The sequence below is a fragment of the Columba livia genome, chromosome 4 (assembly GCF_036013475.1).
Source record: "Columba livia isolate bColLiv1 breed racing homer chromosome 4, bColLiv1.pat.W.v2, whole genome shotgun sequence".
Classification (NCBI taxonomy): Eukaryota; Metazoa; Chordata; class Aves; order Columbiformes; family Columbidae; genus Columba; species Columba livia.
Genome location: NC_088605.1, coordinates 76,433,721 through 76,450,310, shown reverse-complemented (window position 1 = coordinate 76,450,310; position 16,590 = coordinate 76,433,721). Strand labels below are relative to the sequence as shown.

At 37.6% G+C, this 16,590-nt stretch overlaps 1 protein-coding gene across 7 annotated transcripts in view; it reads right to left on the bottom strand.

Moving 5' to 3' along the window:
* CCSER1 (coiled-coil serine rich protein 1) overlaps positions 1-16,590 on the bottom strand; it is a 424,423-nt gene that overhangs the window by 142,998 nt on the left and 264,835 nt on the right. Inside the window, exon 10 of one of the 7 annotated variants that reach the window (XM_065062411.1) lies at positions 15,724-16,032. The exons of the other annotated variants lie outside the window; for them this stretch is intronic. Within the exon in view, the coding sequence (XP_064918483.1) occupies positions 15,952-16,032 (81 nt within the window). The 3' untranslated portion in view covers positions 15,724-15,951. Of the gene's footprint in view, positions 1-15,723; positions 16,033-16,590 lie in introns of those variants that run through there. 7 annotated transcript variants of the gene reach the window in all.

Genomic DNA, 16,590 nt, shown 5'->3' with positions numbered 1-16,590 from the left:
CATATTCACAGATTTCTTTTCATCTAACCCCTTAGTTTTGGAAATCCCTTCTAACTTTTGCTTCACATTATTTGGAGATATCTCTAACAAGTGTTTTCCTCCCCCAGGCCAATAAACTATCAGAATTGACAAAATATCTTAAAAATGCTAGGCGGAAGGGGGAAGAATATGTTGTCTTCTACTTAATTGGGAAACTGGGAAAATTCAAATAAATGTATCAAATAATTTCCCTAGTTAAATTCATCCTCAAGCTTGCCTTACTTAAGAATAGGATAAGCAAAGGATTCATCAAATCACTCAAACTAATACATTAATGCTTTTCTGAACTGGGGCTACAAACCCCACAGAACAGACACCTCTGTATTTCACACCTCCCTTTACTTAGATGGGTCAAGCATCAATTTAATCCAACGGCATGCCACGATATCTAAAATATTAATACAGTGTTACTTAATTAAATAATCAGTTAATGAGATCACGCCTATCCTGTGTATGGATTTGAGGATTTAAAAGCGCGATGCAGCTTGTAAAGAATAACGTTTACGCAGCTGTTTACGCCGCTGCCTTCAAGCGGAGCAAAGCTGACAAGCACTAGGCTGGGAAGTGCTCCCTCTTCAAGCCTGAGGTTTATTTTTATTACCATGTTGTAATTCACCTTGCAGAATAAGAACAATGTTTGCTAGTTAGCAATTAGAATGTGCCATTTTACTCTGAAAGCGGAATGCAATAATTTCCTAGTTTCCCTCCTAATTTTCACTTTTGGGTGATGCGGTCCTTTCCAAACACACATATTTGTGATACAGGAAATATTCATGTGCTTATGGACAAGATTTCTTGCAGGTTTCCATGCTCTCCTGTCCTTGTCCTTCCCCTGCAGTGAGCAATGGAGCATCAGCCGGCATTGCAGTGCTGGCTCTAATCAAGCAACACAGATTTACATCTGACCTCCTGCTCTTCAGTTCTTCTCCCTCTTTAGAGTTTTAATTATCGCTCCCATGCTTGTGATTCGGAAGATTCGGCCTTTCTCCACTGCCACTGCGTGTACATTATTTCTCCATGTTTACAGCTCACGCATCAATTTTATAGATATCTTGCCACCCAACAACACATTAAATTATAGCAATGCTGCAGTACGTATAGTGGGGTAAAAAGGAGCACAGGTTAGAGCGTTCATCTGCTAGCACTACATGATCTGGGAGAAAAAGAATCTGGAGAAACTGAATGGAAAGCAGAGTTATTTTTATCTAAATCATCACTAAATTCCAAATTAAAACAAGTTATGCAAAGAACCCTCAGCGTTCCTGCAAAACATACTAATCATCTGATCGCTCCTTCAGCTGCATGGCACACAGTTCAAGTACTTTAGTCTCTCTGCTGTTAAAAACATTGCCTTTCAGTTTTTTCTCTTCTAAAATAACTGTAAAACAAGCCATGTCCCGAATTATTATTGTGTCTGGATCTTCATCTTCCTATTGCTTAGGCTTATAATTCTATGTAACACATTAATAAAGTGTACTAACGATTCTTAGATGTTTAAATGATTTGCAGTGATGTTCCTGCTAGGCTAAACTCTCTCTTTCCATAACTAGAACCCATTCCTTTCAGGTCTTTGGGAGATGATATACATTACATTCACTGAGACTGCAGATTTCCTGTGCACATATAAATAATCTGAGAACTATTTACGTGCGTGGAAAACATAAACAAAGATTTTATACCACTACACGCTGCCAAATGTGCTTTGTGCAGCTAAAAGTGTTTCTATAAATAATGGTATCTACAAGCAGTGCTTGTGTGTGGTTTGTTGGGGTATTTTTGTAATTTACTTTTAGTTGATAAAGAACTTGCAGCTCAAATGCAAATATTTAAAAAGCACCACTTTTTTCCCCCCATAACAAAACAAAAACCTTAGGGTTAATTTCAAATCCTTCCCCAGTGGTCAGCTTGTCTTTTAGTCTGCTCTTTATAGTAAAAATCTGTTCAGGAAATGCAATGAAACCTAATGAAATAAAGGCCCCTCTCCAAAAACAGGCTGAAGGGATGACACTGTCATGAGTTCTGATGCTCAACATGTCACTGTGCTTCACGATACATTAAAAGGAGACATGCAGGAAAAGATGTGACAAGGAAACAGTAGAAATGTCACCAGCACTGGGAAGGGAACCGGATCAGCGATGGTTCATAGGAGCCGGGCTCCAGCTCCCACCTAAACACACCCCCGAACACGTTTTCTAGGAAACTACAATAAATAGCTGCTACTTTCCTCATTATTGCCCAATAAACCATGCTTTTATTACACAGACCTGCCAGCTAATGGTGTGCAGAAACACGGCTCCTCACTTCACACAGGGGAGTTTAAATCTCTTTGATAGCCTTTAAACCTTTATGATAGGTATGAACTCAGAAAGTACTCGGAAAGTTTTGAACTCTTACAAAGTCAGGTGCAAAATATAACAAATCGACTAGTCACTATATTTGTGGATGATTGTTTGGGTTCTTTTTTTAAGTGGCCTGTATTTTTAAAAGTCATATACAGAGTTTGCAGCCCTATAAGCCCAGGCTGTCACGCTACCAATGCTTTACACTTAGGGACTATAGGGCCAGGAGGACACAGCGGCTCTACAGTGAGCGTTTAAATACCTATAACTCTTTCAATAGGTTGAAGAGAATAAGCGTGTTGGGAAGAGTCTGTGTAATTACTGGAATTTCTTCACTGGTAAAGCCCAAATAATGTAGTATTGGCACAGATCTGTCAGTATGACATAGTCACAGCTACATATTGCCCCTACAACTTTATGTGGGGACAGAAGCTCACAGTATGAAATTGGAAGGTTAAAAGATGTAGTGCCTAAAAGAAAATTACAAAAATAGGTATTTTCTCTTCTTTGGCTAGTGCATCTTAGTTAACTGTCAAATCAAGTAAATGGGATGGAGGATGGTTATATCCTAAGAGCCGGGATAGCATTTTAAAGTGTTTTGGCTGCATTTCTAGCTCTCTTATAAATTTCCATTCTTGCCTTAGGATGGGCAGTTCAGTGCCTCCAATCCAACACAATTCCAAAGAGCGGGCATTTCTGTCTGCCTTATGCTTCTGTCAAACCAACACAAGCAGCAAATACATTAAATAAGTTACTGAATCACAGACACTTTTCCAGAAACCTCTCCTACCTCTTAACGGGTTGACCTTAATGAGCAAGGATACGTATTCACCCTCAACTCATCTAAGTTTTCTAACATAATCAAATATCTTGGGGAAAGACAAACATTTAACATATATTTATAGAATGGAGAAACGCTGCTAACTGTTTCAGATTTAGAAAGCTGCAGCAGTTAAAAAAGCAAGAGAAGATATTTTAATAACAACTACATAAAAGATCTGTACATACATGCAGGATCAATGGCATCTACTGGTTTTAATCACTCAGATTTATTTTATCAGAGGAGGAATAACAAAACCCAATAATTTCTGGCAACTTTATTGGTTAGGCTGCATCAAGGCACAATACTTAAAAGAAGCATTTGAATGAGGTTTTTCATCTCCCTGTATTTTCTTGGCTAAACACTTTGGTTATTAGTGTTAAGGCAGCAAAAACAGGCTGGAAAATTTTACAGATGGCCAAACAAGAGTCCACTTGTCTATTATATTAACTAATTGAATTTCATCTCTTTATGCATCAAATTAAAAATGAAGCAATTTAGGCCATTAAGTCTTCTCATTACTCACAACTTTTGAGTTAATGAGAACCACAGAAAGCTTAAAAAGTATACAAATGTAAATATAATTTATGAATATATAAAGCCTTCGGGGATACAGTCAAGAAATTTATTTGCTCTTCTTTCTCCAGTGCTACTTTTGCCATTTCATAGGGAAGACTACACTGCTTTTATTCATGGTACATTTACATTTACAAGAGATAAATGGGGATATATGGTTTGAACCCTCCTAAGGCAGCATTCAGGGCCACTGGATGTTAGACGTTGTTTGAGAACTTCTGTCCTCAAAACCAGATGCTCCTAATTGCTTCCTGTCTAAATGGATGCTTGTAAAACATTGATTTTTCACAAGCCACTCCAAAAGATGTAAAAATCCCTGGAACTGCTCATGTTCTTGATCTGAGATATTTTATTACGTTTAATAAGCAATAACATGTGACTCTAAGTCACATCAGTAAGTTTAATGGCGAAATTAAACTAACTTGGCTTGAAAGTGTCACTAGATGAATCACAACCAGTGACAAAGCATAAGTCAAATTGATCACAACAGGACTCCACCCAGTACAGAAAGGCTCCTCCATGAGTGGCTGCACGAGTATCAAAATTTCATCAGACTTCTACAAATTGTCATTAAATGAAGAAGCCATTAATTAAACCTGCAAATGATGCAATACGTGGGAAGACAGTTAAGTGCTAGACAGACGAGAAGAAAAAATGGGCCTATGTTGATAAGAATTACCAAAATGAGAATGAAAAAAAATGCCACTTAGCATGTCTAAGAGAGATAAGCTAAACTTGACATGTAGAAAAGACACTGGATTTATGTTTCTATATAAATGCAAAGTAGCATTAACAATGCACTGAAAGATCTAAGACTGGCAATGGAACCGATCGCAAACCACCCCAACTCCTCAATCTTAAAACCTGCGAAAGCTATTTCAATAACTGGAAAGTATGGTGATGCTCTCTTGCAGAGACTGCTCATTCTTTTATAGCATGGAATATAAAAAAAGTATCCCTGTAAAATGTGGTACTATTTCACAAGCTGCCTAAAGTAAAGAAGTTCAGAAAAGCATTGGCTGCTCTAGTTCACCTCCGACTTGTTATCAGCATCTTGTGATACTCGGTCTCTGGGCTATCTCAGGACTTGCAGGGTACAGGCAAACAAAAAAATAACCAGTGTAGACCAGTAATTTAGCCCCCAAATTCCTACTGTCACCAGAAATTTACATTGATATCATCAGCTAATGAAGCTTCAACAAAAGCCCTGCTGCTGCTGCCTTGTCGAGAATCCCAGCGCTACCTCCTTCTGGGAATGAAGGACACTCTTCTGATATATGCACAGGCTCTCCCTACACCTTACAATTTACACACCTAATACCACAAGCGTGAATCAAAACTGCCGTGTTTTCATATGCTCAGTTAAACGTTTGGTTTCGTTCTTTACACGATACAAGTTCATGGACCTAAGTAAACAAGTTACTGCAGCATAGAAAATTATTCTAAGTTTGTTTTCTGCTTATAACGGGGTTTCAATGTAGGTTTTGTTTTAAGAAGTAGAAATTGCTTTTCTTTTCTATTAATATTGCTGTCTCTTTTATGGTGTAACTCTGATGATATAGGCCATTACTAGTCTGTGTTTCAGGAACAGCATCCAGATCTTTACCAATCCCCCACAGTGCTTCCCATAAAGCTGCATATTTTATCCCATCTTACTTACATTCATGCCCACCCACATGAGACACATTACTCAGATCTAAAGATTATAGCATTCTTATGCTGCTGATACCTAGGATTTATTTCTCTATTAAACATTAATGAGGCAGTATCCTGGCATAAATTTAGAATGTATTTTTATATGTACAAACCTGAAGATAGCCATGAAATATATCCACTTTTCTCCAAAACAGATTTTATACCGTCAATGCATAGTTAACTGCTACTATTTCACCTTGTCTCATCCAAATAATTAACCACAGAAACATATTTCTGTCTGTATTTTCAGCCATTCCTGATAAAAGTGAAAATCAGCAAAGAGCTGAAAACATTTCAGAGGAATTAATATTTCTGTAAAGATAATAAATTGAGTTATGTACCGCTTACACTTACGTTGGCGTATTATTTTTCTCACATCCTTTAATAACAGAATTAGACTTTTGACAGACACTGACATACGCTGGAAGTGCTTTTTCAAATATCTCATTTTTTTTTTGCATAAGGAAAGGCAATTTCAGCAATTAAGTTAAAACTGAAACCCCAGACTCGATCAGACAGCCAAGGGACTATGGTGCGTATCAGCCCTTCACTCCTGAGTACAGCAGGAGACACACAAACCAGCCCAAGCTGGTTTTGGATACCACCAGATTTACCGGAGTAAGGATTTAAAACTCACACCGTTCACATCACATCTACAATTTAAACCATCCTTGTGAATTCTCAAGCCAAGGTCACGACTCTTCGGACCCCACATTTAAAAACCCGTTGGATCGGAGTATCACGTTAAGCTTGTGTTCAGTTCTTTACACCGGCAAGACATTGCTCCTCCGCAGCATGTGAAATGGGTCACTCTCAGAAAGTAAAACCAGTTTGCTTTTGCTGTTTTCTATTCAGTTATTTTTCCCCATAATGGTTCAAGGTGCCATCACTGACCTCGAGCACATCCCACTGTGAAGCCCAATGATAACACAGGATCCTCTGCTCATTTCAATTAGAAACTCACGCGATGATTGTAGAAAATATAATAACCACAATGACAGTTTTTAGAATGTCTGTGATCAAATGTATTTACACGTCTTTCCTAATCATAATGAGTTTTTGTTTAACTATGACAGTGTGTGTATGCAATAAACAATACACAAATACCACACCAAGCAGCATATAATCACCAACTACTGTTAAGGGGCTATTATTTTATGAGATAGTTGAAATGTAAATATTCTGTAACTATTGTTAGTAAATGTCTATCAGTAACTTTTTTTTTGACCCATGGTAGGAAACCAAAGAGTGAAAATTATTTGAAAGCAGTGAAAGGATTTAAAAACACGATTATATTTGGGTGTCAGGTACGGGTTTTAATTTTGAAAGAGGTAGTTTGCAATAGACCAACAATATAAATAACATCTGTTAAGTTTTATTTTGAGCTTATCATGGTTGAATACTACTACTACTTTGCTTAAACTGCTATGTCATGCAAATTACATGTTTCATCGCAATGTGCATGTGTACTTCTTAATTTGCCTCTGAAAACAGAACCAAAATTAAAGCCTCCAAGAAGTGTTCTTCTCTTTCAGAATTTTAGATTGCCCACGTTTTAAATTCTGCTTATACATAAGAACAGGCAAAAAATGTATTTAAAAAAAACCCCCAAACTTAAAGGAATTTATTACTACAATTAGCATCAAAAAACAATCTTCTATTGCATACTGACCCATGCATTACATGTACACCATAGTCAAGTTTATCACTAGATCAGGGTTTAGCTTCCCAAGAATAAAAAGGAGATATTCATCAAAACGGTAAAAAAAAAATAAATCCAGAATTTCCCTCCTTTTAATGTGCAAATAAATGTAATTAAATTAATAGCGATTGCTAAATGAAATGCCACTATTTCAATTCATCAAAAGGTTAAAAATCTGGTTCAGGTATATTTTGGAGCTGTGCTGGAAGTGGCATGTTATTTTCCTCTGTTCACAGAGCACTAAGTAATGAGAACAAAACCCGTTTGCAGAAGTGAATACAATGAAGCAGTCCTTAATTAGCACATGCAAATGGAGATTCAGAAAATTTCCTGTTATCTACGATGTGCAAAAGTATAACTTCTATTTATACAAATTTAGAGATTATATTCTGTGTAATTGGGTGTAAACTTTAAGGATATGCATTAATCATAATTTGTCTTTGCGAACAGAATTAGTGTTTGTAATAGCATCAACAAGGAGGGTAATTATGAATCACACTTGCTCAAGTAATAGACTAAATGAAGTCAGCTTTAAAAGAAAAGAAACTAAAGGAACTACATATTTGAGTATCATTTCAGAAACTTGCCTTGTGAAAGAAAATATAAAAAAGCAGAGATCATGCCCCAAAAAGATGGTGCAATGCACGTTGCTTATGATGGACCAGAGCACCTGGTGGAGCCGGATTGATTTGCACAGAGTTCATTGTGTTAAAATAGGAGACAACTGAGAAAAGGTGACAAAATATTTACTCCTCTCCATCTTAGAAGTGATAAACACCTCAATACCCACAACGTGGCCTTTCCACATAACGCACGGCTGCGTTACAATACCAGATGTGATCAGAGCCTAATTAAATACATTACAAAGGTCAAACTAAACAGTGGCAGAAAGCCGGGGTTTGGTGAAACAGCACCACGCTTTGCTTATGTTTGCTGATGGTACTGTACTTCTAATTCTAATGTTTTCATCAAGTGCTTTGCAGGTAGAAAAATTATTTTCATTTTGCAAAGGTTTTCTAAATTCTGAATGAACAGACCCTGCCCTCTGCGGACACAATGCAAGGAATAATAGTAATAACAACAATAAATACTACCTGTCTATCTCATGCCAGATTCCTTGGATAGAGACTGATGGAGAATGCGGCCTGCAAGGAGTGCGGGGCACAACTTTTAAATAACTTTCACATTTGGAGAGTTAAACCAATGAAACGAGCAATTGCTGTTCCCTCTAGTTCTCGGAATTTGTAAACTGCTTTTACTGCAATATTGAGATATACGTTTATATGAACTGTGTAAAAAATGTCATACCGTTCTATTTACACAAATAAACAGCATATCCAATTTCAGACCCCATTATATATATATATTTTTAAAAAAAAGGCTAGATCCCATCTCCGGCACCATTCACAGCAGCCTACGTGCACCTTGTTAAAGCAAAGCAGATTTCTATTCTAGCCATGGTGAAACCTCTGCCAGGCAAACACAGCGGAATGTTCTCACTTGTAGGATGCAACAATTCTGTGCGCTCATACCAAGTGACACAGCAATTAATCCTCATTAGGAGGAGAGAAAGTTTTCAGCACACTTCACAGACAAGAGGTTCACGCTGGAAAACCTCCACTATGCTCACTGAGAATCCAGCGGCAGAAAGGAGGGGATGCAGTAATGAAAAAGAGCTCTATTAGAAACAAAACAAACACAAAAAAACGCCACCGACCCGAAAACCACAAATAAACAAACCCCCACAATAACCATCCAACACCCAACACCTCCTCCCTCCTAAAACTTTAAAATAATTACTATTTCTTCCACAAAGCCAACCAGCTACTCATAATTCCCGAAAACACCGTGCCTGTGTCACTTTACAAAGATATTTCAAATGCTAACAGTTGCCTGTATCTAAATCCACGAACCACATTTAGGTTCTTTGGAGGATGGAGCTGGTACTTGTCTGTATTTGCTCTGATGTGCTACAAAATTTAGCATGTTAGATGTCTCCTCATAATTTTCAAGTGTCTGTGCAGCCTTCAGTGAAGATAAATACCTGTGTACTGATCTAACCCCATTCACCAATAAAATGTCAGCGCTGAGTGGTTTCAGAAACCAGTTGAATTGGTTTTGAAGATACTGTTCGAGATGGTGATGTATGTTTTGTTAAAGGACGGACTTGGATCTCACAACCATAGAGCAAGCTGATGGAAATCTATTATGCTGCTCAAACTTCTTGTTTTCCTGAAATAAGAAATTCAGAGGGTATCAGCACAGCTGTCCAACATAGCACATGGCTTCTTCCAATCACCTATCCTTTCATTAATTACTTTGGAAAGGTTGCACTGAATTTAAGGCAGTTATAATGGCTTTGTAGCTTTCGCATACTCTGATATTTATAGTGCCGGTGTACCACCTCTCACATGGAAAAATAACAACTAATCGGTGATTAAATAAAGTACACTTGAGGCAGATTACAGCTCCCCTTGTGGTTTTTTAACCAACCTAGGAAATAGTTTGCACGTAAGTATGAGAAGCTGAACTGACTTGTGGATTAAATATATTCTCTCCCCAAACCTGCCACATCCCTAGAGAGCTTAAAAGGACCCTTTTAAAAGGAATCTTATATGTGTTTTTTTTTGTTATTTTAATTGTGTCTAAATGTATGTAAAATAATATAAATTAATGGAAAATGAGGTCTTTTAAGGAAGCAAAGAACTGCTGCAATCCCTCGGGTCACTGCATTTCTGTGGCAGCTGTGCAGTTATTAAAAAATGGGCTGATTGGCAGAGCTTTTCCCCAAAGCGTAAGGACCAAAGCAACACTGACTCCAGAAACCTCTATTGTAAGGTTACAATTTAAGTCCAATATCTCTCATGTGGATCCTCTAGTTGCCCCCAAACTGTTGCCCCAGGTGTTGACTCTGTAGCCAGATGTTGTCTTCTCAAGACCAGGCAGGTGAAAATGACGGCAAATAGCAGGAGAAAGTGTCAAGGTATAATTAGCATATAACTTATTTATAATATATAAATAGCATAATTCTTGCTGAAATGTCAGTGCACAAGCCAAAGCTTAATTGCGTCAGTAAGACTAATGTGCTAATCCAATACGCATTCAGGAAACCTGCAGCTGATGCAGTAACTCAACAATAACAAGAGTCCAGAGAATACATTTTCAACACACACAAAACAGATAAAATGCCTAAGGATTCTGTGACAAGGCTTGATTTAACTTATTTCCTGAAAATGAGCATACATCCTTTTTAATGGTAACTGATACAGAAGCTGAATTAGATAAAACACATTAGAAAAAAATAAGCAATGACATTTTTCCAATTGGAAATTCTATTCTGCGTTGGAAAGTTTTTCCTCTTGACTAAACTTGCACTTCAAGTTATCACTTCTATACTATCAATATGCCTACAATTAAAAACAAGAAAATACATTCCAAGGAAAGATTTAAAGCAAGAATGAAAACTGCAGATTAAGAAGATGACTGTTCAGCTATGGATTACAGAATAACATGTCACTCACTGTTGTGATTATACTTGATGAGTTTTGGCAATACAATTAACGAAAAGAAACACCCCCCCCCACACACACACAAAGTAAACAAACCTAAAGTTTACTGTGTGCAAAAGGAAACGCAAATACTAAGAAAACGTTCAGAAAAGATTCAGAATGACTCACTGGAATGCCTCAAGATAGTTCAGTCCAATGTTCTGGCATCCCAAATTGAACACGGAGGTTGAGCCAGGCTGTCCGCACGTCCTTGTTCTTCCATCAAAACAGAGCTTCCCCTGGCTATAGATATTGAGCTGTACGCTGTAAATATACCTGTACAACTTCTCTCCTAGTGCAAGGCTAAGGAAATATGAAGCAGCAGCATGTTTCCCCCGGGCAAGAGTTCTCCAGACAACAGGAGAGTTCAGTGATTTCTTTAATGTGGCCTTTGAAAAGCCTCCCGTGAACATGAAGTGATGTCTTGCCATGTAAAATCTCAACAGGTGTGCTTTTCCAGATTTTTATTTGGTCCTGCAATAAGCTATTGGAATTAAATCAAGAATGAGCTGAATATTTTATGAGCACACGGCATCAAGCCTTGGAACATTTTTTTAATTCTTATGCAGAAATACTGATACTAATCACAGATGAATTAGATTTATCAGGAGCAAAGCAGCACATTATATTTGTTATAAGCAGAGGGCATGGGGAAGCAACAGCTGGAAAATGCAGGATGGAAACAAAGCTGAAATGAGCGTCTTCAGCAGAAGGAAAGCTACCCAATATTGCCAAAATACTAAATTCTCCTGTTTTTATGATTACAGAAGAGATCTCACCTAAAATTTCAAGAGCCAGCTTTAAGAATGATACGGGTATTTGTGGGGAACACCAAGAACTATGAGGTCTGTACTGAAGTGTACAGACCAGCGGTATGAAAGAGGAATATATCACGTGAGTGCTCTCCTTGTGCCCCTGGATTTACTCTGCTAGGAACTTCCACCCACGTGTGACATGCCGAACATATAAACACCATTCTGTGTTTGGCCAGAACAGTGGCATCGCCTACTGAAAACTCACTATTTATGGAAGAGAAGATACTGCAAAGCTCTAACACAACGTAAACCTTCTAGCGTCTAAAACGTTTGCTGGAGATACTCAAAATAATTTAAAAGCAGTTTAATTCAATTGTACATCTGCATGCTCAGCTTAAAATAGCTGTTTTCTATGCAGTCCATACAGTAATGCTCTCTTGGTATTTGCCAACCAGAAAATGTTACAAATAGTTCGAGAAAACCACAGGGTAGGTAAAGAAGTTTTACAGGACTTTCTTACTTGATACAAGGTGGAATAAATGAATCTAATTTTCTAGACATTTAAAAGATATATAAAAATACCTTAACTTCTACAGAATCGAAATGGCATTATTTTCTTTTTGCAAATTTGGAACATGGCAGTTAACATTCTGAACTACAGGAAAAACATCACTTGCGAGTCCCTGAGAATTATTCTGTATGGGTACTTTGCCTAAGATGTATTTATATTTCTTTTCCCTTCTGCCTAAAAATACAGAAAAGACTGAGGAAAACCAGAAGTTAAAAGAAAAGCTGCAACTTTTTGGTTCTGGTGATTGTTGAAGTTTTAGAAGCACACTTGATGGGTGATAGAAATGATGTATTATAGAAAAGGAGAGGATGAGCCAAATGGGACTGTAATGTGGAAAGGGAATAAAAACAGTACAGCAAGATAAAAGGAAATAAGCAAAGCAGCAACAGCAGGGGGGAATAATGAGGCAGAACAGGAGCCCCACCACTAACCGAGTTTGCAAATACCCCCAACAGCCAGAGAAATGTGCAGACATGGCAACGCGAGAGCTGAGAAAGGAAGGCACGCAAAGCTGGGAGGATGAGTAGCTGCTGGTTTCAGGACTTTGATTCATGTTGAGGTTTTTCAGTACCTGGGTGCTTGCAAAGAATCCTAGAAGATGACTCCACTGGAGCCAGATAGAACCATGTAGCAAACTTCCACTCTGAGCAGCAAAACCTGCCCTTCTTCATGTTGTCTTAGTTTCTGTAATACCTGAAACTGGGCAATTCCTTAGAGGTTTTCTTTGAAGCATTCATTCATAACCTGACAAGACTTCTGTAATAGATTTGTCTCCACATGAATCTTTTCTCCTCAATCATTTAACAGATGGCAAGATGAAATATAGACGTACACAGATAAACATATATTCGCATGGATACCTTTTAATACTTGCACATCGGGAAGCTCGTGCCTCTGAAGCGTGCACTCAAAATTGTTTCACGTATTTAAGGCACAAAGATTGTAGTGTCTCTGTCACCTATTCCTCTCATCCAGTTGTGCTTTCCTCGTTCTTCCCTTCAAACACACCACTATGTCAGTGAAGGTGTTGGCATTTCTCTCCAAATATTTGATAGTATGTATGCACCATTACACAATATAGATCAAGCCCTCCTCCTTTTTACTATCAAATACAAAGGTATCAATTCATTTCATCATGTTACTGAACATCAACAGCACCACCAAACTTCTCCCAGATATTTTCAGATGAATAAAAAGCTCCCTGAAAGTAACGAAGCTGGTGCTGAAGATAAAGTTGTAATATGGTATCTAATTCATGCGCTTTCGACTTCAGCATGATTTAGTACACACACACATAACTTTGCAAGCGTTTTTTCAGTGCATTTGCTAGTAACCAAACAGAACTTTTTCTCCTTTTATTGCTGGTATCCAGAAGATTCTGTTTTCAATTTAATGCCTTTTTATTCACTACAAAATAAACATATTACTAGTCCCCAAATCTCATTAATAATCCTTTTTCTTCACGCTCCTTCTTGGTGTTTTATCCTTAACGTTAATATTCTGTTGACTCTTGCGAAGCAGAAACTTCTGACACTAAAAATGAATAAATGACTACTAAAAGAGCACTGTATTGAAATGAACACAGTACAAAGCCTGGATAGAGTTCTCACTGCACTTCTATTGAGAAAGTACTAGTAATAGGTCAGAGATAGAAATGGCATTTTCTATTACTGGTTTAACATAGGTCATATATGCTTCCTCCTGCTAAGCCCTTTGAGTTTTAACACTGACATAAACATCTAAAGCAGACTGAACAGTTTAAACCATCATCTAAATGACCAAATAGTGTACACATACCTATAAACCACCGGTAAACACTGGGAAAATGCAGCTGCAGGATAAGCCACTATTTAGGAACAATGAAATTTGCAGCCCTTTCACCACACACACAGCACCTACACCCCCAACCAACGCAATGATTGTGGTTTAAATTACTTTAGAGACCTGTTGTAAACATCGTAAGCTACAGGAATTCTTTACTGGCCCAAATACACACTGAGGTACAGTATAACAATTTATATGTCAGAATTTATACTGTACTGCATGTTTCCATAGTGAAATTGCTTCAGAAGATGAAGGTTAAAAAAACCCCACTGACAAACGAAAAAGATTTCCCTTCAATTCAAGCAGGATGTAACCTCTCCACCGTTATCCCACCCCAGGCTTTTGGAGACTTGTCTGTGCCTCTCATTGCTTCTAAGTCTTACCATCCTTGCTGCTTCTGAACCTCGCAACATTTACCACAAAATATTTGCTCTAGCTGTAACATTTTGACACCTGCGTTAATATTAAATCCAGTGACTCCATTTCTACTGTTCCCCCCCTTACGCTGTATCAAACAGAATCACGCTTGCTCATTTGGAAGTTGTCAATACTGTTTTAGTTTTCTAGTGCCAAGCAGGAGAAGGACGAATGGCAACAGATGAAGCTCAACAAAGAAGGTGAATTTCAAAAGAATAAAACGCACATACTCATTTCCATTGTTTCTTTAAATTATGTGTTTGCTACAGTAAGAACTATACAATTACAAGCACAAAGAAGTTTCCGAAAGCCTGACCAAAAGGGGGAGAGACAGGATGCTGAAGATGGCGATTACAAGCAAAACAAATAAAGTTGATATATGATTAATAAACAATAACAACACGTTAAGTGATACAGAATCAGCCACCATAACGCAACGTCACCTGTGGGGAAGGTTCATTCACTTTCAGAGTTGCATGAATATTTAGCTGATTGCTTTTATTTTCAGTTTAGATCCATTTAAGACTAACTGGTGAAATATTATTTTTCAACACAAGTAGTGTGAAATTAACTGAAATTAAAGCTACGGGTGCTAAGCAGTTGCTCCAGTTGGATAACTGCTCTTATTATACACTATGAGATCTGATCAAAATAGAGCAGTAACAAGATTAAAGTATGGGCTGATATTAGTAAGAAAAGGTATTGGCAGGGAAGGTTTAAAGACACTGCTGACACAAGCACCTTCTCACCTTACCTGGTAGGGGTGGGTGCAGACCACGTCCTCAGGTGAGTAAAGTCAGTCCTGGGTGAGGGAACACTGAGTAACTAATAGCGGGGACAGGGTTTGTGGTGGTCTCTCCAGTTTGCTTCTGATTTCTTGCTTAATAAAGCCATAAACCAGGAATTACCTTTCCACCTCTCTCCCCATCTCCTTTGGACAACAACATCTACCCATTTAAGTAGCACAGACATCCAGTAAACACAGTATGTACTTTGCTCACATTGCTGTTCATCTGGCAAGTCTCTCAGCAGCTGAAATACTCAGAAAATATAATAAAAAGTAGAATAAAGCTATGATTCTAATGGATTTAAATAATAAATAAATAAAAATCAAAGCGTATGTTTTTAGGATCAGTTCTCCTGGGATAAATCTGTGTAAATTCTGACCTTGTAAAATCTTACTAAATCCCCTGCAGAAATGCCGTAAGAATTACACCCTTATGAACATTCAAATAGACACGTATTGGAAGGTACTGGCCCTGTATTCACAGTAGGTGCAGAGGTATTAGTACTGGAAGACAGAAAACACCAGTCTTAAAAACAAATGGCTTCCTTAGGTTTCCAGATCTTGAAGACATATTTTTTCTGTCTCAGAGACAAGCCTCACTGAAGAGTTTTTTTAATTGGAGTGAATGACCAATGGATAAGTGCACAAAATTGTAAGAATAATTGAGTTTTATTTCAGATAATAACTTTGTAATAGTTTACTAATAATTTATTCATAGCTATATTTAATAATCAAGATATTTCTGCCACAAAAGTGATGTCTGATTGTTGATAATACAAATATTAAGTAGTAGAATTTTGACAGCAATGGTAACTTGCAGCTCATTTCATATACAGCAGTATTTAAATCCATAAGTGAAGAGTGTCCAGATGTTGTTTTTAATTTACTAATGACGGAACCAATGAGATGCTGATAGGTTTGTAAACTAAGCCTTCAGAACATGGAGAATTCCACAGGGCCTTTAAAGAAAAGAAAAAGAAAATAAAGAAAAGAAATGAAATCTTAAAGATGCATGGTCTGATGGCAACACAAGGTTAAATCAAAACTGATTATTTCTGCTGTACACGGTCATGCAGGTGCTATGTAATAATAAAGCTTTTTCACACCAATGATCAACATAACAAGAAATTAAATGACAATGCACACAAAACCAGAAGTATGACTTGTCTGCTCGTGCATGACAGTCCTAGTTAGAAAACAGGTATGTACAACAAATGTCATGTTTGCACAGGAAAAAAGGTCTCCAGAATGAGCCAGTTTATACAAACAGAGAGAATCCACATGCAGCATGCACACAACACAAAGACATTTCCACATCGATGGTTTTTAATTTCAGTCAAATAACTATTGAAAGGTCTTTTTTTGGCAGTGTCCTACTTCTTTTGGTCCTTAGTGTAACAGGTTAGAACGGATGCAGTAAAACATGTTATTAATTCTAGGGATAACTGCTCATTTAATTAATATTTAGAGAGGTCATGAACTGCCTGGTGGTATCTTTCTGATAGAAACAACTATAA